This window comes from Diabrotica virgifera, chromosome 8 (assembly GCF_917563875.1).
Source record: "Diabrotica virgifera virgifera chromosome 8, PGI_DIABVI_V3a".
Classification (NCBI taxonomy): domain Eukaryota; kingdom Metazoa; phylum Arthropoda; class Insecta; order Coleoptera; family Chrysomelidae; genus Diabrotica; species Diabrotica virgifera.
In genome coordinates this window covers 218253826-218277073 of record NC_065450.1, presented here as the reverse complement: position 1 = coordinate 218277073, position 23248 = coordinate 218253826, and the positions used below count along the sequence as shown (strand labels likewise).

The following is a 23248-nucleotide window of genomic DNA, read 5'->3' as shown; positions in this document are numbered from 1 at the left end:
CATAACCCTCTTCAAATCAAAATAATCAACATTATTTTTTAAAATACTCAATGAACCACTTCATGGATTTTGATAAATATATTTTAAAAATCATAATATACAGTGAGAACATAAAGCATAAGGTTGGAATTAATATTTTCGGGATATTTCAGGATTCGGCATATTTTTTCAGGAATGGGCGATTTTGGAAATAAATATTAAAACTGGTCGATTTTTATTTCTACTCACTTACTTAGTAAAAAAGGGGGAAAAGGGCTAAACCACAGGCTAATTAACCTAGTACACGATATTTACAAACAATGTAAAACAAAAATAAGAGTAGGACATTTGACAATAGAGGACATAGTTATAAACACAGGAATCCGTCAAGGCGATTCACTGAGCCCTTTCATATTTAATTTAATATTTGACAAAATAATAGGAAACCTTCCCAGAACAGCTTAATTTAAGTTGGGTTACACATTCTTTAGAGTCGTTTGCTACGCTGATTCTGAAGACAATCTTTAAAGGCTACTGCATGTATTTAGTACTAAAGCTAAAGAACTAAATATGCTCATCAACGCCGAGATGACTAAGTGCCTAGTAATTTCCAAAGAACCGATAAGATGCAAATTAGAAATTGACTCCAAAACTGTGGAACAGGTAAGTTACTTCAAATATCTTCGCTATGCGGATCGGAAATAACAAGCTATGGAAATCTCTTAAAAGAGGTCAGAGACCAGAGAAGAAACAATGAAAGCAGCTAGAATGTCTGAAAGAAATCGAATGTAAGAACAAATATCTAAATACTGAAAGCAAAGTCAAAATATATAAAACAACAATAAGATCTATTATAACAGATGCGGCAGAAACAGAACCAGACACAAATAGAACGTTACAAATGATGAGAACAGTTGAAATGAGAACACTAAAAAGTATACAAGGCAACATTCTACGTGACAGAATAAGAAATGAAGACATCAGACAAAACTGTGGAATACAGGACATAGGAAGGTGAGTCAGACAGAGACCAAGATATTGGAACAAACATATAAAGAGAATGGAGGATAGCAGACTCGTTAATAGCGCAAATGCTAATAACCCAGTAGGTCAAAGACCACAGGGTAGACCAAAAAAAGTTTGGCGAGAATGTTGGAACTCATCGTCTGGGGAAGAATTGATGGCAATGGACAGGCAGTAGAAAGAAGAAGAAGAAGAAGGAGACTTACTTAGTCCTAAGCCTTTATACCTTTAGGTGTAAGTCTGGTGGAGTTGAGTTCGGCATTGTAGTCTTCATGCTTTCCGATCTTGTGTTAGGTTTCTTGCACTTTCCAATGTCAATCCTTTCTTCTCAACTTCTTTCCTGATTTCATCTACTTACCCTCTTTTGTTTTCCCCTGTTGCCAAAATTTCAGAGACCTTATGAAAAATGGTATGATGCTATCTCCCGAAGTTATATTGATGACGTGCTACTCTATGCTCTTAGCTATTCTAAATGGGAAATAAGCCACCATTTATCTAAAAAATGATTTTATTAACCATTTCATTTTTCCTCGTGATTTTACTATGGAATCTCTAACGCGAGAGTTTTACTGTCACCGTTGCATGTGGTTGTCTTTTTAACCCTTAACTACAGACATCCCAATATTATCACGTAACTACAGACTCCCGGTATTTTTTACCGGTCATTATAAAATAGAGTCAAAATATAAAGTTAATAATAAAAAACAAAAACGTTTTGCATTATGTGTTTTTATGGAGTCTCTAGATATGGGAAAAATGGTAAAATGAGTGATTTTAATAATATAATACAAGATTTTTGAAGAATAATCTATTAAACTAGAATTTTGGTAACATTTTTGGTCTATTGAAACAAACGGCCATAAATGCCATGGACAAAAATTTAAACTTTTTTTTAACAAATAAACGTAACATAGAATCACAAAGGAAATATAAAATAGCATCCACGAAAATTTTTACATCCATGAAAAAAAATCTGCAAGGGGTAAAATTGTAATAAAATTAAATGGCAATTCCATTTTTGCAAAGTGGCCTCAAAATATACACGGATACACAAAATATACACGGATTTTTCGAAAGCGTTTGATCGTGTTGATCACCAAATACTCTTGGAAAAGCTGGTGTCTGTGGGTTTTGATGTTAACTTTGTCGAGTGGATTAAGAACTCCTCATCGGGGCGTACTCAACGAGTGAAGATTGGTAGCTATTTATCTGACATTATTACAGTAAGCTCCGGAGTTGCTCAGGGTGGCCATACTTCTCCGCTTCTATTTATCATCTTTGTTAGTGATATAAATAATTGCTTTTTGAATAGTAAATGCTTAATGCTAGCTGATGATCTGAAATTCTGGAGACCAGTGGATGGTTTGTTGGACCAGGCGTTGTTGCAGGAGGATCTTGATAGACTGCAGGAGTGGTGTGTTCGAAACAAACTTTTCTTGAATGCCAGGAAATGCTGTTTTATAAGCTTCTTTCGGAAAGTCAGTAGAATTGAAACAGATTACATCATTAATAATCAGCCACTTGAATATGTATCTTCCGTTAGGGATTTGGGTGTTGTTTTGGATGAGAAGCTTTCTTTTGTGGAGCATATAAATGCTGTATCTGTGAAGGCAGCTAAACTTTTGGGATTTGTTACAAGAAATTGCAAATTCTTCTCTATTGAATCTACTAGGCTTGTTTACTGTAGCTTAGTAAGGTCCCTCTTGGAGTACAGTTCTGTGGTTTGGTCACCCTATTTCCAGACTCATATTGATACTATCGAGAGAATACAACATAGATTCTTGAGATCATGTGCTTACTATACACAAACTATCATTGTCAATCACGATTATTCTTTTCTTGAACAACAGTTGTCCCTACCTCCACTTAAGGTACGCCGTGACATAGCAGGTGCTGTTTTCATTTTTAGGATCATAAATGGACTTATAGATTCTCCCAATCTTTTAAGTCAGATTAATTTTAATGTTCCTTATCAAGCTCTCCGTTACCATAATATGTTTAAAATACCTTTCCATAGAACATTGTATGGCGTTCACAACCCACTTGATAGGTATATGGGATTGTTAAATAATTATGAACTTGATTTATTTAATATAACTCTAAATCAATTAAAAAGATCTCTTGCTCTGTGATGTTATTTTTATACTCTTAAGTGTTATGTTGTATGTTGTATATTTTTTTGTAGTCAATATTTATGTTATATATTAATTTTTGTGACATATGAAATTTTTCAGTGTTTTTATACTTTTCTAATTCTCTATTTTTTAGATTAATTAAGTCATATTTAACACATTGAATTTATTATTACCTTTTGGAAATGTATTAATATTTAACTGTAATTTTTCTGTTAATGGGGTTATCCCGTATAATAAATAAATAAATAAATAAATAAAATTTTCATCTTCAAATTTAACCTTCATTGAAGGTCCAGGATGTCTTCCACAGTCAATTTCTTTACTTTTTCCCCAAAAACACAAAAAAATAATGTAAACATTTCAGATTTACAAATATAGTACTCATATAAAAATACTCCCTTAACACAGACATCCGGTAATGTTTACCGGTTAAGATTTTTGATGTGTACCAGAAAAGAAAATATTGACAATACACAATACACGCTTTGACTAGCATTGTTATACAAACTGCCCGAGAGGTACAGAGACACATGAACTTGTAAGTTGTGAGGTTACCACGAAATCCACATTTTGGGAATGCCCGCCGGTAAAAAATACCGGATGTCTGTAGTTAAGGGTTAAACACAGATCACTGAAATTTCGCTATTTCACGTTACTTTGAATCTATTTCACGTTACGTTAAATCCCGTCTTCAGTTTTTATTTTTTCTGTTACATTTTACTATTTCACTCAGAATGCTGCGCCACGTTTCGTCGGAGTTCTTCTTGAGCCCACAGTAAGGTTAACGTCTAACGTCCATTATCGTATTAATTAACACACCAAAAATGATGGAATAAACTGGGCGTTAAAGTGACTGTCCACACTTATTTTAGCGCGTAGTCAGCAGAAAACGCATTTGTTAATCCAATAATTTCAAGATGTAAGTCGAAGCTGCTACGCTGTTATATTTTATGAGTACTTATTTTATGAATTTATTATTTTATAAACGTATCAAGCAAAAACCAAGACTCAAAAGAAGACGGTGGATGATAAAAATGGACAGAAAACGAACACGGCAATGACATCAAATGCAAACCAGCTTGTTTTATATTCGTCATTCGTTCCCATGCCAGATTTTAACGATTTTTTATATTTATTTAAATGGGTCCCATAGTATCCCATATGTGTGTCTTTTTTCTTTTTCAAAGCTTCTACCGTCGCTGGAAAAGATATTGATTGCACAATTCGACGCCAAGCGTCACCATGAACACCACGATTTTTATGTGATTTTTGTCGGGATCCCATAAACAAGGTTCTGTTACAAACACTGTTAAAAATTCAATTATTTTCTCATTACTCCACTCCATTTTCGTAGAATAGTATGTAGTTACCTATTTCACAAAACAAATTACTCTGCTGCGCTGCAAGCTAGAACTTGTTGAAACAGTGCAAGTGTAGCCACAACAACGCGATAAGTAACGGAGTAACTCCTTTGTAGTGTCGAAAGAAACCAACACCGATCTATCGCCTAACGTTTAACGGCATTAATTAATAATGGCATTAACAAATTAGCGAGCTAATTCATGGCTACACCTAACGCGTTAATCAAATAACGTGTTAATTAACGGCATTAGACGTTACTGTGGCCCCATAAGAGTACCTACTTAGACGAAAAGTTCAGTACGTATTTACAGTTTTTATATACAAATTATCTAAATTTACTAACGAAATAAATAAAAACATCATTAAACGCATATTTATATAATTCCACATTTATAATATTTATTTCTATAAAAGACAATGAATGCTGTTTTATTTTAGGGCTTTTAACAGTGTTGCCAATCGGCGGATAATTATCCGATTTGCGTACCTTTTTGAGCGTTGTCGTATCTTCTTCGTATCTTTAAATAAATCGGATATTTGCGGATATTTTTCAGTGTATCTACCATCGACTAAAACTTTTTCATCCATATATTCCCAACACCAACAACACATTAATTTTGTTTGGTTCCGTCCAAATTTTTATAAATAGTCTATACTGGATGAATGTTAGTGACATCCAATACTTTTCATCTTTTGACAAAAAGGACATGTGCCGATTCTTTTGTTTAGAATTTAAATGCACAAGTGCATCCACTTAAGGCATACTAATACAATTCAAATTTCAAAAACCGTCTGCCGTCCGATGTTATTGTTTTGATGAGTATTAGTTCGATGAGTATGAGTTTATTGCCGTCCGATGAGTTTTTAGTTTCTAGTCTTTAAACTTATGAAAGCTAATTCACGAACGATTTAGTTTTATTTTCATTTTATGTAGTGCAGTGCTTAAGTAACTCAGGACTCGATAAAAATAATGCATTTTAAAAGCATTGACCAGAAATTTTGCGCTTATGCTATTAATGTAGCTGTAGTTTATTTTGTATTGATTTATTTATTATTTATTTTTCCAGTACCTAGTTTTAGATAGTTAATACGTTTTAATAAAATAATATTTAAAAGTGTTTCTTTTTACTTAAATAATTATAATAAATTAATATAACGATCCAAATAATGAAATATTTAGATTTATTTATTTATTTAGAATTTAACACTTACGATAATACAAAATACGAATAATATAATAATAGTCAGTAAATAGTATTTACATACATGAATTAGGTAATAATCAGCTAGGATACGAGATTTTCATCTATAAACGAAAATTTTTAAACCGGGAAATAGAGAATCCAGTAGATTAAAGGGCCGGTTGTTCGAACGCTAATCAGAAATGGAATCAACTGATCATTATCAAATATTTAATTACTGTCAATGTCAACTTTGATTGGGTTGCTGAAAACCATAATTGATTACAATTATGAGATTAATTGATTAATTAATCAATTATGTTAATAAGGGAGCGTTCAAGTATTACGTAACGCAGGTTGGGGGGCGGAGAGTCAAAAATCTTCAAAAATCGCGTTAAGTAATACTTGAACGCTCCCTAATTGTTACGTTAATTGATAATTAATAATTAGTTAATCAATCAATTACGTTAATTATCATAATGATAATTGATTACAATCAACTAATTGGCGTACGAACAACGAATTTTGTTATTTGATGGTTGTTAAGGGGACTACAAGAATAACATTGTCAACATTGATTTTAATAACAGAATAATTTTTGACCTAGCGTACCTTTTCGTGACGAATCGGATATTTTTCGAGCGATCATCGGATAATCTAGAGAAATGCGATTGGCAACACTGGCTTTTAATAAGTTATGTAGGGTTGACGTATGTAATGATCCAACAGCTTCTTAATACTGTTATAATTTTTGGGATTTTCCTTCAGTGTGAACTGCGAATCTATTTCTAAGTACTTTACAGCGGCAGCGTCATGTTTTACTTGTGACCAAATGACGTCTTGAAGATCTTCATCGAAAATAGGAGTGGGGTCTCTAAAATGTAAACAAAGCATGTAAATGATTAAGCAATATATGCAATTGAAAACACCGATTTCAGTTCGTACAAATCAAAAATTTTATGTAATATAAAAAATAATTTGTCTAAAGTGGAAGTAGTATTTATATGGGCAAAAGGGCATGCCGGTATACTGGGTAATGAGAAAGTGGATGAGTTGGCCAAAGATGCAATAAAAATGGTGAGATCCTAACTCAGATCTTATCGACAGATGCAATAAATGACGTCAAAGATAGAATAAATAAAATATGGAAAAAACAATGGAAAAATATTTCAAGCATATCAAAAAATTTATATTTTTCTTTACATCAAGAACTTCCTCCGCCACCTGAATACATATTTAAGTATAACCTGCCAAAGCAAGATATTTCTACTATCGTCAGATTAAAAACTCGACAGGGAAAACATGAGGCACATCTGCACAAATTAGGAATAGTTAATTCATCAGTCTGTTTTTGTGATAATGTTTCGATTAGAGATTTGAACCATATTTTCTTTGAATGCAAAAATAACGAGAGATATATAAATTAATTATATTACAATTTACGACAAACACAAGTTCATTTTCCAATTAGTATAGAATATCTACTAAGTTGTCATAAAATGGAAATATTTAAATTACTCATAAACTACTTGAAAGAAACAAATATAGTCATTTAAGTGAAATAGGTAAAAATATAACAAAACTAATAAATTGAGGTAAAAATAAAATAAAAATCTGTGGCTAACGAACCCGCATCCAAGCCATTTTTTCACACACACGAATTTTCAGCCGAATATACTGAGCACATTCGTATACGTAGTATCTCGGAATATTCGTAAAAGTAGATTCTTGGAATATACCTTCATCGAATATTCTTTAAAAGTATGTGCTTAACACATACTTGTACGTATGTACTTTTAAAATATCTTAAAAAGAATATGTATAGGAAGTATAGGAAGAATAATGTTAGCCTTATATAGATTATCAACTTGTTATTTTTTAGAATAATTAATAAAAGTGTTTATGTATGTAGGTATCCTGGACGAATTCATTTCTTAAAATTATTTTAATTGTATGGTAAAAAGTTTAAAAATTAATTTGTATTAAAGAAAAAAAAATCGTTTTCATAATTGAAATGAATTTACCATTTTGATTTTACCATGAGTATTTTTACATCGTTGGAATTTAGGTACTTCAATTGCTGTTTATAAAAGAATACACTATCCACCATCTTAATCACCAGATCGTAAAAGATTGAAATAATACAAACGGAAATGACCCTTCTCATTCTACCTGCATAGGAATTAACAAAGGTTTTATGAAAACGCAAACACTAAACAGGCACAGGGCACAGTGCACAGGCATTTGTATCCAATATAAATGCTGTGTTAGGAGGAAGATGAACGACAAAGTATACTAGGTACTAGGAACATAAATAATCTCTTTATTTTGTTTGCGGTGCTTGAAAATATTAAATAAATTTTTGTAACTCAATATTACTTAAATAGTAGGTAAGCACAAAATATATAAAGTTTAGTTATAGTTTAGTCGTTGATTGAAATATTATAGGGGTCAATGACTAAAATTTATATGTACCTACATACTTACTTTTTTAGTAATATTGTAAAATGTACTAATTACATTCTCATATGCAATTTTAATATGTAAATATGATAGTTGGTAGAACCTAGGATGGGATTAGGTGATGCTGCAAACATACTTCTGAGCAATGTAGCAGTTGCTTGGAATATTCTTAAAAGTATATTCTTCCCATATACTAAAAAGATGTGCGGTAGTATATTCTAAGTAAATAAAGAGAAGGTTTATAGCACTTCCTTGGAATATTTTAAAACATATATTCTTGGTATATGCTGAAAAGAAGTGAGGTAGTACATTCTAAGTATATAAATAGAGCGTTTAAGTACTGTAATGTAGTTAATACTCTGCATCTGCAAAGTAATTTTATTTGCTAATAATGAGTATATTAAAAGTGCCATGCCCCACTTGAATCTAACTTCAACCAGTGAGTAATGACCCGTGAGTAATTTCAGCCAGTGAGTAATGAACTATTACTCACGGGTAAAGTAATGGGTGTTATTATCTATTCAAAAATAGTGAATAATGAGCATATTATTAAACGGTCGTAGAAAAAGGTATGTTCTTTGATTTGTATAGTCGTATAGATTATAGATATTATGTAAATAATTGTTTTATTATAGCGCCATCTATCAGCAAATAGAATAAATGCTATAAATGAGTATAATCACCGACATACTTTTTTCAGACTAAACTTTTTTCTGTCACTTCCAACTTAATGCGTTAGAAAGAAATCGAAAAACTGTGACGCACTGAAAAACGCCTCCGAGAAACACCATACCATCAAAACAACTGTTCGGTATTGGATACATTATTTTCAAGATATTGGAAATTATTTGTTTAGTTTAACGCTACATTCATTACTATGGCATGTTGCTTTGTATAATGATACTTACTGGTATATAATAAAATTAGTCCAAAACTTTAATAAAGATTTTCGGAGATTTTCATTAAATACTAGGCCGTGAGAATCTCCACCAAACAAATACCGCATGTCTACTCCATGCGCGACTCCTAAAAAAATATCTTGATTAAACAAAATCAGAATAAACGTCATAATAATTATGACATCTATAATTATTATGGAGTCTGGATTATATGCAAAAATCATGTGCATATTACATGCAGCATATTTGAGGGTTTCTTTATAAATGCATATGCTATCCATATTTACTTGATTAAGAGCATATTGCAGCATATTTTGATGTACATATTTGAAAATATCACACAAATACAATATGTTTTCTATACATATTTAGATAATAGGTTCTTAGAATTATTCATAGCAGGTACTAGGTAAATAACTTTATTACCTTATTCCAAATATCTACTAAATGGCTTTATTACAAGTTTTACTGTTTGGAAAAACCCATCTTGGAATTAGTTGTCACAAGAATAGAGCCAACAGGAAAGCAAAGCAACGTGTGATTGTGAATATTGTGCTTGTAAAATAAAAATATTTTTTTAAATATGCCGAAAGTAGCGAAACAAAAATTAAGTCTTTTACCGAGCTGGATTGGTGATAACAGTGGAATGAAGATTATCGACAATTAAAGTGCTTTCCGTAATTCACGTATTTCTTTCTTCGCAAGAAATATGTTAAAATATGTTACAAAGACGTTATGAAAGGTCGGCAAATCGCGAATTTAATTATTTGAGTTTTAAACTGTTCAGCCGATGACTAAAAGTGCAATATTTCTTGCAGTTAATTATATCGGTATATGCCATTCCACGAATATACGACTGTTTTGGATTATCGTGACAACGAATATTTTAGTGTGCAACATAAGAAGTACGAAAGTAAATGGCTCTAATAATCATTCCAATAAGCCACAAGGTAATTTGCAATTTACTTCGTTCTTTATATTTTACAGTAAAATATTCGTTGTCGAGATAATCGAAAACAGTCGTAGGTATATTCGTGGAATAGGGTATATTATAAATGTTATTTCAAATGTTGATCCTTTTTGTTGTATTGCTGTTTAGAAATGTAAAAAAATATTTAGTAAGAATTCTGTTCAGAATGAATTGTACTATATAAAATCAAATTTTGACATAATTGTAAACTCTATTACAAAACTAGAGAGTCAAAAATTATCTTTAAATTATAGCATTTGCATTATTGATTCTGTCAAAAAAGAATAATAAATCTATAAGGGACAAATGAAAAAAAATTAAAGATAGTGAAGTGTTATGCTTTTGGGGGCTTTTGTTTATTGCGATCAATAAATAACATAATCAATGGAAACTTCGACAGCAAGAACGAGGACATTTTCTTGTGAACTTTCATTTGTTTTATTATTAAATGCAGTAATAAATAAACACTGTCGAAGTTTATATAATTCTATAAGTTAATTTCTCACCAAATTTCAAGCCTTGAAAATTACAAAATATTTTTTTTAAAGTATATTCATATATAAATGCATATTGCATAAATAAAGACATATTTGGCTACTTTTTAAGTGCATGTTGCATGCATATTTTAACATTTTTTAGTGCACATAATCCAGGCTCTAGTCACAATAGTACATTATCTAACCAGTATTTAATGATGGTGATTATGATGTGAGTATGAGGGATACGCAGAGACATGTTAACAATAGACCAGGCTAGGGATATGCCACTCAATGTATCGGGGTGTAACGCCAATATCAAGTACAGTGGTCTAGCTATCTTTGTCTGTCGTGCGAGTGTGAGCGTATCTACCAAGAGGTGGGAGTAATGGAACGACACAGACACAGAGGCGGCGGCCATCATATGCTAGAGAGAGAAAGCTAACCGCCGGTAGAGAGAGATAGATAGACCACCGACCCGAACTGCTTCGCGTTACGCTATTTTTCGGACCTGGACTAATCTATGTGTTATTATATCTATGGGGATACGAGAAACTTGCTGTGTGCAAGTACTTGGAGGGGATACGTGAAACGATCGTGCGCGAGTAGGAAATCGTACTTTTTCTTCCTCAATCTTACTTTTTTTTATTCTTCAGTAACCAGGACTAATATAATTGGACAATATAATTAAAAGTGCTAAAAATGTTGCTGATTTATGACACTAGCTATCGCTCTTCCGAACTTGCACAGTCCAAATAGAATACGAGTCACATATTTACTTACTATTTGACTACTTACTGTCAACTTCCTGTGGAACTGTCATTTCTGTCATGACAGCATTCGGGATTTCCGTTATCATTCGTCACTTGCCATCAGCTATTCAACATCTGAACAAGTCAATAAATGGTACCTCGAGCAGAATAAATGGGATATTTTGAACATGCATGCTCAAGTTCACGAATTTAATCTATGTGTCCATGGCGGATCAATTTTAAAGGGTTTTTACCCGTATATTTTTGTGCACATCGTTATTAATTTATAATAAACGAAAAATCTCTGACCCTGGTGAGATTCGAACTCACGACCATTCGGACCTTTCGATCCAAAGGTAGGCGCTCTTACCACTGAGCCACAGAGGGGCGTTCAAGGGATTTGATATGTTTGATATAGGTATATGAATAAAAGTTGGTTCTTTATATTTTTCGAACTTACCTTGAGCAGTACTATCCTCTGGTAAATATGTTAGGTCATACAGATACACAGGTACGTGCCTAGATATGCTTTCGGCTTGACGTATTATTGATCGTACAAAAACTGCGTCACTTGTAAACTAAAATTAAATTGATGATAAACTAAAATGAATAAACGTTTTCAATTTCGTTGCAACCCGAAACTGCAGTCGTATTGTATTTCTAGTTCAATCAGAGAGTGCAAATAACTCTACCGTTTCGAGGCTTCTTAGCCCCTCATCAGAAGATACATATGCTCTCCTCTCTGAATTAACCAGGATAATACAGCGAGAGCAGTCACGGATTGCAACGAACGAAATGGCAGGGATGTCCTAGCGACATCTGCTAGAAAAAAATGTAAGTGTTTAATCTAATAGCACATAAAATAATACCATTTTATATCCTACCAGATTAAAAACAATGGAAAACCTTCTCTGGTTACACCATCCGAGGCTTCTAAAAATGCAAGCCACGCGGATTCTGAGACTATAGGAAGATAAGGGAATTTTACAAATTATAATTTCCATCCCATCTGCTCAGGCGGTAAATTTACAGCGAGAATGGTTCCCTCAGTACTCCAAATAGAGTAAAAATATAAATTAAAAATGAATATACATTTTCAATTTCGTTGCAACCCAAACCTCATCCCCATTTTAGTTCAAACTGCAGTTGTATTTTATTTCTAGTTCAATCAGAGAGTACAGCAGGTAACTCTACCGGTTTCGGTGCTTCTTAGCCTCTCATTAGGAGATACATATGCTCTTCTCTCTGAATGAACCAGGATAATACACCGAGAACAGTCACGGATTGCAACGAACGAAATGGCAGGGATGTCCTAGCGACATCTGCTAGAAAAAATTATGCAATAAAATTAAATATTTCGTATTAATTTGTTTACCAGACAATTGGACTTGGTTTTGAGTCAGAGCTCTCCACGAGCCGTTCTGACGAATCCATGAGGAGGAAACGTACGTAAACGGATTTTTACCAAAAATTCGTTGGACTTTTACCTATATAAATAGACGGGTTGTGAAATGTATATTGTAGATTCCCGGGGTCTGGACAAATAATCCCGGACAAAAAATCCCCACAAATTATCCCTGGACAAAAAATCCCTGGACAAAAAATCCCCACAAAAAATCCCGGAAAAATAATCCCCACAAATTTTTTTGGACCAAATAATCCCCACAAAAAATCCCGGACAAAAAATCCTCAAGAAATATATTTGCTGCCAAATAGTTCTTTAAACAAAACCTTCATACAATAAATACATACTTTAATAAGAAGCCAAACCGAAAATGGACATGGGTCTCCCCAAATGGGGTGACAAAAAATGAAATAGACTACATACTTCCTCTGCCAAAATAAACAAATCTTCGAAGACGTAACTGCACTTAATAAATTCTCAACGCGCAGCGACCACCGCATACTACGAGCCAAAATAGAAATAAGCAAACTAGAGACGCAGAAATCTAGAAGAAAACCAACGGCTATTGACTATTGAGCATAGCAGAATAAGACAAAACGCAGAAGAATATAGACAGACTTTAAGGGAAAACTATAAACAACAAGTAGCAAAGTAAGAGTTAGAAATTAATAAGATTAATGAAGAAATGAAAGTAAAACTCTTAGAAGCGGGAATGAAAACTACCAAAAAACTAAGAACAAAGGAAAATAGATTAAGTAGCGGGAGAGTTAAATTAATGGAAAGTAGACGAAAACTAATAAGCGAAAACAAAAGAAACACAGTTGAATACGTAGAACTAAACAAACTTATTAGGAGAAAAACCAGAGAAGATCTAAAAAGACACACTGAAAATAAAATCGAGAAAGTAATTGAGAGAAATAAGGGCCTAAAATGCTTACGACCAAATTTAGGGAAACCACTACTCATTTCAATAAAGGATGAAACAAGACGAGAAGAGCGGAGAAAAGATAAGATATCAGAAGAAGTAGAAAGGTTTTATAAAGAACTATACACCTCAAAGAAAGACGCAAACCTCAACACTCAGGAATATATCAAGAAAACAATCACGAATGTACAGAAACATTACCAAAAATAGAAAATTATGAAATAGAAGCAGCACTATCACAATTAAAGAACAACAAAGCACCGGGACCAGATGGAATCCTTGCTGAAATGTTGAAAGAAGGGAAAGCAGAAATCTTACAAACATTAAGAAATCTATTTAATCAATGTATACATAAAGGAGAAATACCCGACGAATGGAACGAAAGTCTTACAATCCTGCTATTTAAAAAAGGCGGATCTAAAAAATTACAGACCCATCTCACTGCTGTCGCAAACGTATAAACTATTCATGAGGATTATCAACAACAGGCTAACACACAAATTGTAAGTAACACACAAACCAGTAGAGCAGGCAGGATTCCGAAAGGGATATAGCACAACTGACCATCTTCTAACAATTAGGACACTAATAGAGAAAGCTAACGAATACCATATAGATCTGCACTTAGCGTTCGTTGACTACGAAAAAGCATTTGTCAGCGTGGAAATGTGGGCAATAGAAAAAGCTATAAACAACTGTAGAATAGATTCCAGATACAGAATGCTAATACATAATATATATAAGAAAGCAACAATGACAGTACAATTGGAAGAAACCACAAAGCCATACCAATTAACAGAGGAGTACGAAAAGGAGATGTTATTTCTCCTAAACTATTTACATTAGCACTGGAAGATGTTTTCAAAACAATGGAACGGACAAACATGGGAATAAACATAAATGGAAATAAACTAAACCACCTAAGATATGCAGACGATGTAGTAGTAATAGCATCAAGTTTTGAAGAACTACAAACCATGCTAACCGAACTAGCAAATGAATCTGAACAAATTAAAAATAAATTTTGCCAAAACAAAAACAATGACAAACACACAAGATAATAGAAACGTAATACTAAACGACACCATAATAGAAGCGGTTAATGATTATATATATTTGGGACAGATAATAAAAGTAAATAAGGAAAACCAAACAACGGAGGTAAAAAGAAGGGTCAGATTAGCCTGGGCAGGATTTGGGAAATTAAAATGGGTCCTAAAGAACAAAAAATAAAACAATACTTAAAAACAAGAGTGTTTGACCAGTGCATACTCCCAATTCTCACATACGCATGCCAAACATGGACCTTGACCAAGGCAAACATGGATAAAATAATGAAGACACAAAGAGCCATGGAGAGAGCAATGTTAGGAGTAAAATTAACAGACAAAAAGCAAAACAACTGGGTAAGAAATAAAACAAAAGTCAAAGACGCAGGACAACATATAGCCAGGCTAAAATGGAGCTTCGCAGGTCATAACGCTAGACAAACGGACAATAGGTGGAATACCACGATACAACAATGGAGACCATGGACAGGAAAGAGAGCAAGAGGACGACCCCAGATGAGGTGGGGAGACGACATTAAAAAGATAGGAGAAACGCACTGGAAACAGAAGCGAATGGAGGAAACTGGGGGAAGCCTATATTCAAAATTGGACAAATTAAAGGACAAAAAAAGAAGAAGAAGTTATCTAAAAATTCTCCCGAAATTTTACCAAATTTCGAATTCCAATTCCATGCTGAAAACTTCAAAATTTACATGACAAAAGAGTGTGAGTTTTTTCAAAAATCGTGGATGATATGAGGAATGAGCTAAGGCCCCGCGTTCTCTTGACAGGCGCTTGATAACGCGCGTTTTGATAACGCCCGGTTACAGCTACATACATTTTACTTAAGGCCGTTCACATGCTAACGCGCGTTTTAGGTCATTAAAACGCGCGTTGCCATATCAACGGTCTCAAGTAAAATGTATGTAGTTGCAATCACGCGTTATCAAAACGCGCGTTAAACGCCTGTTATGTGAACGGGGCCTTAGCTCATTTCCCATTAGACCGGACTGTATCGTCGCCCCCGCTAGCGAAATTATTCCGATTCGATTTTTTTGCACAAACTTGCTCAAAAAGAGGTCCTTATAACATATCCACAGGGTGCCGGGCGGTGCCGTGGTCGAAAAATTGTTTAAAAATTTTTTTTTAAACAAATTCACAAAAATAATTTTTTCATTTCGAACAAAATTTTTTTAGATAAATTGGCTTATTCTGAGCAAAAAAGGTCTCTTGTGATTTTTCTCTAAAATTGATTGTTGTCGAGTTATATGGCCATTTTCGCATTTTTCAAATTATAGATCGCGTATAATTCGACAACAATCAATTTTAGAAAAAAATCACAAGAGACATTTTTTGCTCAGAATGTCCCAAGTTATCTAAAAAAATTTGTTCGAAGTGAAAAAATTATTTTTGTGAATTTGTTTAAAAAAAATTGTTTAAACAATTTTTCTACCGCGTCACCGCCCGGCACCCTGTGGATATGTTATAAGGACCTCGTTTTGAGTAAGTTTCTGCAAAAAAATGAAATCGGAATAATTTCACTAACGGTTGCGACGATAAATCCTGGACTATAGCGCTAATTGTTAATAATTAAAAATAACAGCTTTCTAATAAAATAATGACAAAAATCTCTTCAGGACCTTGAAGAAGTAATTTGAAACTTGATTTGGTGACTTTTTTAATTTCGTAATAATAATGTTTAATAGAGTTATTAAGCCTTAAAAATGGCCATTTTCGCATTTTTCAAATATTTAATCGCATATAGCTCGACAACAATCAATTTTATAAAAAAATAACAGGAGGCCTTTTTTGCTCAGAATAAGCCAGTTTATCTAAAAAAAATTTGTTCGAAATGAAAAAATTATTTTTGTGAATTTGTTTAAAAAAAATTGTTTAAACAATTTTTCGACCACGGCACCGCCCGGCACCCTGTGGATATGTTATAAGGACCTCTTTTTGAGTAAGTTTGTGCAAAAAAATAGAATCGGAATAATTTCGCTAGCGGGGGCGACGATACTGCCCGGTCTACATATCATGCACGATTTTTGAAAAAACTCACACTCCTTTGTCATTTAAAATTTGAAGTTTTCAGCATGGAATTGGAATTCGAAATTTGGTAAAATTTCGGGAAAACTTTTAGAGAACTATTCGGCAGCAAATATTGCTATGGGGATTTTTTGTCCGGGATTTTTTGTGGAGATATTTTGTCCAAATAAATTTGTGTGGATTATTTGTCCGGGATTTTTTGTGGGGATTTTTTGTCCGGGGATTTTTTGTCCGGGGATAATTTGTGGGGATTTTTTGTCCGTGGTTATTAGTCCGGGGATTATTTGTCCTAGCTTCAGACTCCCCCAAGTCTATTCATTTATCGTTCCATTCGCCTTGCAAATTGTAGAAGACTCGGATTCAAGTTGTTACCAGAATTTTGCTTTCCACCACAAGATATATACTGTATATTGCTGCTGTTCTATAGATTTGCCGTTGTTAAAATTAAATAAATCATCTTTAGTATGTTCTGAACAAGATTTTTTCATAGATTCATCTTCGCAAAAAAAATATCAAAGAATATGAGGTATTCACTTACCGTTATCAATGCATCTCTATCATCCGTAAAAGAAGAAGAAGTATATAATGCTTTTAATTGTTTACCAACGTTTTCTTTGTCTTCTTCAGCTACATTGAGGGCTTCTGCTACATTTGCTGGATTTTCATCTAGTAATTTGGCTCTTTCTTCGATATTTTGTTCTCCAATTACTGAAAAAAATGGTATTTTAATTTATTAGAGACGTAAAAGGATCAAGAGATATTTTAATTTCGACATTTGAGTTGCAAAGTTAAAACTAGTAGTCAACCAAGTTTGAAACACAAATACAAACTGAGAAATACAACTCGAAGTCTGCGTCGTTTTTTCTTTCCTTTTCGTTGCAATTTAAGTATTTCCTTTTGTTGTCTTTCATTCTATTGATGTTTGTATATCTATGTCCAAACCAGATAAGTTGTTTTGTTGATAAGTCATCTGTAATTGTTAGTTTAATCCCTGTTATTTCTCTAAAGCCGCGTCCTCACTGGTAAAAATTTGCGACGCATCAGCTGTTCGTCGCAAATATTTGCGTGCTCGATGTAAATTCTACTAATGTGGACGTGTTCGACACATAAATTGGACGCAAGAATTTTCGGCGAACACAACGCATACGCTTTATCAGTTGTCGGTTTAAGCTGCGTCCTCACTGTTAAATTTTTCGTGAGTATTGAACTAATGGTTCGTCGCAAGAATTTGCGTCGCAATTTTTTACCAGTGAGGACGCGGCATAATGCGTTCGTTGATAATCCCCTTTGTTATGTATAGTACTGAGATATGTTTTCCATTCCATAGGGATTTCACTTATGTTTATGATTTTATGTAAGTCTTAAAAACCATATATCAAATGAGAGCAAAAGATACATTCAAAATACATACAGCAACAAATTATTTTGATAAGGAAAGAAATTGTACTTACGTCCTAGGAAAGCCAAAGATTCTTCAGAATTGAAGCCGATGAGAACAGGTACTCTGTTAAAACGGCCGTTCGATAGAGCAGCCTGCATTGGTTCGGTTACAATAGCATCTTCGTGGTCATCCTCGATAACGGGTCTAAACGTCAAGCCATCCATAAAACCAGTTGTGACTCCAGAGGTGAACTATTATCAAATGAATTGTTTGTATGTGTTTAGAAATACAGTGATGAGCGCGCTAATAACAGGCAAAATAACATAAATGATGGACAGCACAATGCGTTGTGAAATAATAAAAAGAGATGAAACTAGTCTTCTTCTTAGAGTGCCTGTCCGTTCCGAACGTTGGCGATTATTCTGATTTTGATATACGGAATTGTTATGTTGTGGCCTTTCTATACCATGCTCTTAGGTTAGCAAGCCAGGATATTCTTCTTTGTCCTGAGACACTTTTTCCTTCAATTTTACCTTGCAAAATGCATTGTAGTAGCTCATACCTGCTTTGATTTCTCATTATATGTCCCAAGTATTGCAGCTTTCCTTTGTCCTGGAAGCCGTCCGTACATGCACCCTGGTGGGACTGCAGCTTTTCAGCTTTTTGTGCTTTCTTGCATTTGTTCTCATGACACCCAATCCAATATAGCAGTTCCCTTCACTAGCCTGTAGAGGTCTATTGGGTTAGTGCCATACACTGTCGGACTTGGTTTGCAGTCTCCATATATTGCTTGTCTCTTACGGTCTAGAGTCTCGCAATCGCACAATAAATGTCTGACTGTCTCGGTTCCTCTATTGCATAGTCTGCAGCTGAGATCTCCGTTATATAGTCCTATCGTGTGTAGGTGTCCTTTTACTGGAAAGTGTCCAGTTAAGAAACCTGTAGTGATTTTGTGCTGATTCCTGTTCATTTTGAACAGTTCTTCAGCTCTTTTTGCGCATGTCTGAGGTATAAATCATGTCTTCGCATGCTTTTGCGTGGAAATTTTTTCCCAGTATTCTTTGTGCTGTCTTCGTATCCAGCCTTTTAATCGGTCTCTGATTGTGCTTTTGGGCACTACCAGTGCCGGTTCTGGACCGAAATATCTTGTTGCTGATCCTCGTCTAGCAAGTTCGTCAGCTTTTTTATTACAAGCGATCCCTTGATGTCCAGGCACCCAAATGAGTTTTACCTCATTATGTTCCGCCAGGGTGTCAAATTCTTCGCAGCATTCCCATACAAGCCTTGAGGATATCCTTGGGTTCTTTAAAGCCCTCAAGGCCGCTTGGCTGTCTGAACAGATATTGATTCCCTTATTAGTATAAGTCCTCAAATTGTTTATCCGTGCACAGTGCAGGATTGCATATACCTCCGCCTGAAATACAGAGGTATATTCTCCTAGTGGGATGGAACCGTTATAGTTCCTATCCTCACTATATACTTCTGATTCCGAACCATTTTCTGTCTTGGACCCATCTGTAGATCAGGTGTGGCCCTCATAATTCAAATGTCTGCCAGGATCTTTCCATACCTTTCTAGAGTGTATTTCCACCTGGAAAGGTATTTTCATTTTATATTTGGGGATATAATGATCTGTTCTGATCCCCCATATCGGATCCCCGCATATATCTTTGATGCTGCAGTGTCCTTTGCCCACTGCAATTTTGCTTTGATTTCCCTGCAGTCTATGTAACCCCATCCTTGCCTCGCCCTTCACTGTGATGTTTAAGGGAGGAAGGTTTAGTAAGACTTCCATTGCTGCAGTTGATGTGCCTCTCATTGCTCCTGTTATGCTGAGACAGACAAGCCTTTGTATCTTGCCTAACTTCTCTATAGCATTTCTCTGCTGCACCTTTGGCCACCAGACCAATGCTGGTTACGTTATTCTGGGCTTTACCATCATGTTGTATATCCAATACATCATGCCCGGTTTAAGTTCCCATATTCTGCCATGTGTGCGTCTGGTCACCATTAAAGTGGCCATCGCTCTTTTGGTTATTCGTTCGTATTGTAGCTTACGGCCTTTCACGATTCTGATCAAATATGTGGTTGTGTTCATCCTCGGTAGCACTTCTTCATTGTTGACTTTGTCTACCCGTGGTATCTTCAGGATCCTTCTGTGCAACCATAGCTCAAAAGCCTGAAGTTTTGATAGAGTTTCCGACTTCAATGTCCACGTTTCTACTCCGTATAGAAGCATCGAGTACACGTAACATTTAAGAAGCCCTATTTTTGTTTCTACGGTGAGTCATGGCTCTTGAACACAGAGCTCATAGTCAAGAATGCACTTTTTACCTTTCCACATACAGATTTGCTCCAGTTATATTTTCCTTGCTTGTTTTTGCTGCTGTTTATATTCAGTCCATATGTTCTGCTTGTTTCCGTTATTTTGTTCATTAAGTTTTGCAGTCCTTCTATGGTATTGGAAAATACTATTGTATCATCTGTATACTGCAGGTTTCTGAGCTTGACTCCATTTATTGAGATGTCTTCATCAATATCTTTTAGAGCCTCTTCAAAAATATGCTCTGAGTACAGATTGAATATCAGCAGTGAAATTATACTATCATATAGTCTACTAGTTTCAGCGATGAAACTAGTAGAGGTAGGAAATTGTCAATCGAAAAGTATAAATTTTAGATTACATTGATAGTGTCCCACCTTTAGATATATCGGAGGAGTATGTCAACTAAAAGAGTCCGTTCACATGACAGGCGCTTAATACAGGCGTTTTGATAACGCGCCATTACAACTATATACATTTTACTTGAGACCGTTCACATACTAACGCGCGTTTTACACTAAATGTAGTTGTAGAGAACGGGGCCAAACTGTCACATTGGTAGTTGCCAAACTCGTCCGATACGTCTAAGGGTGTGAAACTATCAATATAATGTAAGTTTATAGGTTACTGTTGATAATTTCCCACCTTTATTAGTTTCATCTCTTTTTATTTCACAACGTATTATGTTTTCCACCTTTTGCGTTATTTTGTCGGTTATTAGTCGCGCTCATCACTGTATAATGGTGTAATTTTTAATAGATGTTCAATTTTTCACATGCGAAAAATAATATTATATTTTTCACTGTATCAAATTCTAAACCAGTGATCCTCAAAGTGGTCCAACCGACCCCCAGTGGTCGATGAAAACCTGCAAGTGGTCTACGTGGGCGAAAAAATATTGGGGGTAAAAAATGCTAAAAGTGGCTTTTTGGTACATATTTTTAATTTGCAAATAATTAGTTAATTTCAATTTCCGACTTATCATCGACTTATTTCGTATGCTTTAAATGATGACGCACGGGTCAAGATTCGCGGACTCAACTGTACTCTATATATTATAGTTCTTAGCATAGTTAACACGTAATTTGTGTTCTTCACTTTACAAAATCAATCTGTGTAGATTACTAACAATTATTCATCCGTGTTGGAGTCAGAAATCAGTCCAACAACGCTACACACGTCGTGACATGACAAATTTTAGAATAGCAAGACCACCCGACAAAGTTGGTCAACCTGACTGTCAGGATTACATTTTTGTTCTGCGACAGGCCTACACACGCTCCCAGCAGTCAGATCCAACGTTGTCAGTCCCGATAGTCAGGTTCTTTGTCAGAGCAGGGCCCCACTACCATGTGTGCAAAGTTTGCATTGCACACGGGCGGCCAACAATAGGGGCGGCCAAAAGCAGGCCATCGATGATAATATTTTTTTAAAACGAAAATAAATTCAAATAATTAAATAGTATTGATTCAGATAATTATGTAAACTATATACAGGGTGAGTCATGAGGAACTATACATACTCCTACCTCGTATAGATTCTCCTATGGGGAATAACAAATGACCATTAAAAAGTGTCTGCTCCCATTTTTTAAGAATATACAGGGCGAATTTCTCTTATTTTGGTCAATCATTACACTATTACCGCCTAATCAACTAATTTATTCAAACTAGAAAAAAGTCAGGCCCGGCTTTAAAAAATTAGTTCGTTGGGATCTTAGAAAAAATTTCAGCCTGTATAAGCTTTTTGAAAACTCTAATATGAATTTTACAAATTAGACAAATAGGCAATTAAAATGGCATATTTATTTTTTCCCCACACGATTAATTAATTTTTTATTAAAAAATCAAATTTGTCAAAATCGGAATTTTAACCTAAAAATGAAATCACGGTTTAACTCGCTACAACTCTGTTCGATATTAATATTTTTTTTCTTACAGCACAGAGATTTTTACAGCACATATCTCTTACCATTGTGAAGACTCTGAAAATTGTTGCAGACTTTCAGACTTGTTCTCGTAAAAGTTATGAATTTTTAAAAATAAAAGGTGCAGATTCGTGAATTGCAAAGTTAAATCGCAAAAATTAAGTGAAAAAATTAAAAATTTATTTATTTGATCACGTCTATGTCTAACTACGGAGCCCAAAGAGAAGTGTTATGGGGAGTTTTAGAGCTAGACATGTTATAGAAAAAAAAAATGGTGAAACTTTTAATTTTAAGAAAAACGTTGTTTAATTTTTTGTATTTTTATGGTAAAATTGCGATTTTGACAAATTTGATTTTTTAATAAAAAATTAAGTTATCGTGTAGGAAAAAAATAAATATGCCATTTTAATTGCCTATTTGTCTAACTTGTAAAATTCATATTAGAGCTTTCAAAAAGCGTATACAGGGTGAAATTTTTTCTAAGACCCAAACGAACTAATTTTTTAAAGCCGGACCTGATTTTTTTCTAGTTTCAATAAATTAGTTGATTGGGTGGTAACATAAATTAAATATTTGTTTAAAAAAAATTAATTTTTGTAATAAAAGTTAATTTTTTTAAATCTATGGTTCACTTTACAAAACTTTTAATTCATAGACAAATTTTATTTTTTTATAAAAAATTAAGTGATCGTGTGGGGAAAAAATAAATATGCCATTTTAATTGCCGATTTGTCTAATTTGTAAAATTCGTATTAGAGTTTTCAAAAAGCGTATACAGGGTGAAATTTTTTCTAAGACCCAAACGAACTAATTTTTTAAAGCCGGACCTGATTTTTTCTAGTTGGAATAAATCAGTCGATTAGGTGGTAATAGTATAACGATTGACCAAAATAAGAGACACATCGATCTGACCGTTCAAAAATTATGACGAATACAAATTTCTGTCAAAATG

The 23248-nt window shown here is 34.1% G+C and overlaps 1 protein-coding gene across 2 annotated transcripts in view; it reads right to left on the bottom strand.

The window, feature by feature from the left end:
• Window positions 1-4861: 4861 nt before the first annotated feature.
• Window positions 4862-23248, bottom strand: part of LOC114336482 (juvenile hormone esterase) — a 55549-nt gene continuing 37162 nt past the window's right edge. Inside the window, exons 7-12 of one of the 2 annotated variants that reach the window (XM_050657999.1) lie at window positions 18117-18297; window positions 17204-17373; window positions 11701-11818; window positions 9052-9169; window positions 6372-6554; window positions 4862-4946 (exon numbers count right to left, since the gene is read on the bottom strand). In XM_050657999.1, coding sequence (XP_050513956.1) covers window positions 4943-4946; window positions 6372-6554; window positions 9052-9169; window positions 11701-11818; window positions 17204-17373; window positions 18117-18297 — 774 coding nt within the window. In that variant the 3' untranslated portion in view covers window positions 4862-4942. Of the gene's footprint in view, window positions 6555-9051; window positions 9170-11700; window positions 11819-17203; window positions 17374-18116; window positions 18298-23248 lie in introns of both variants that reach the window. The other variant, XM_028286858.2, reaches the window with a different exon arrangement.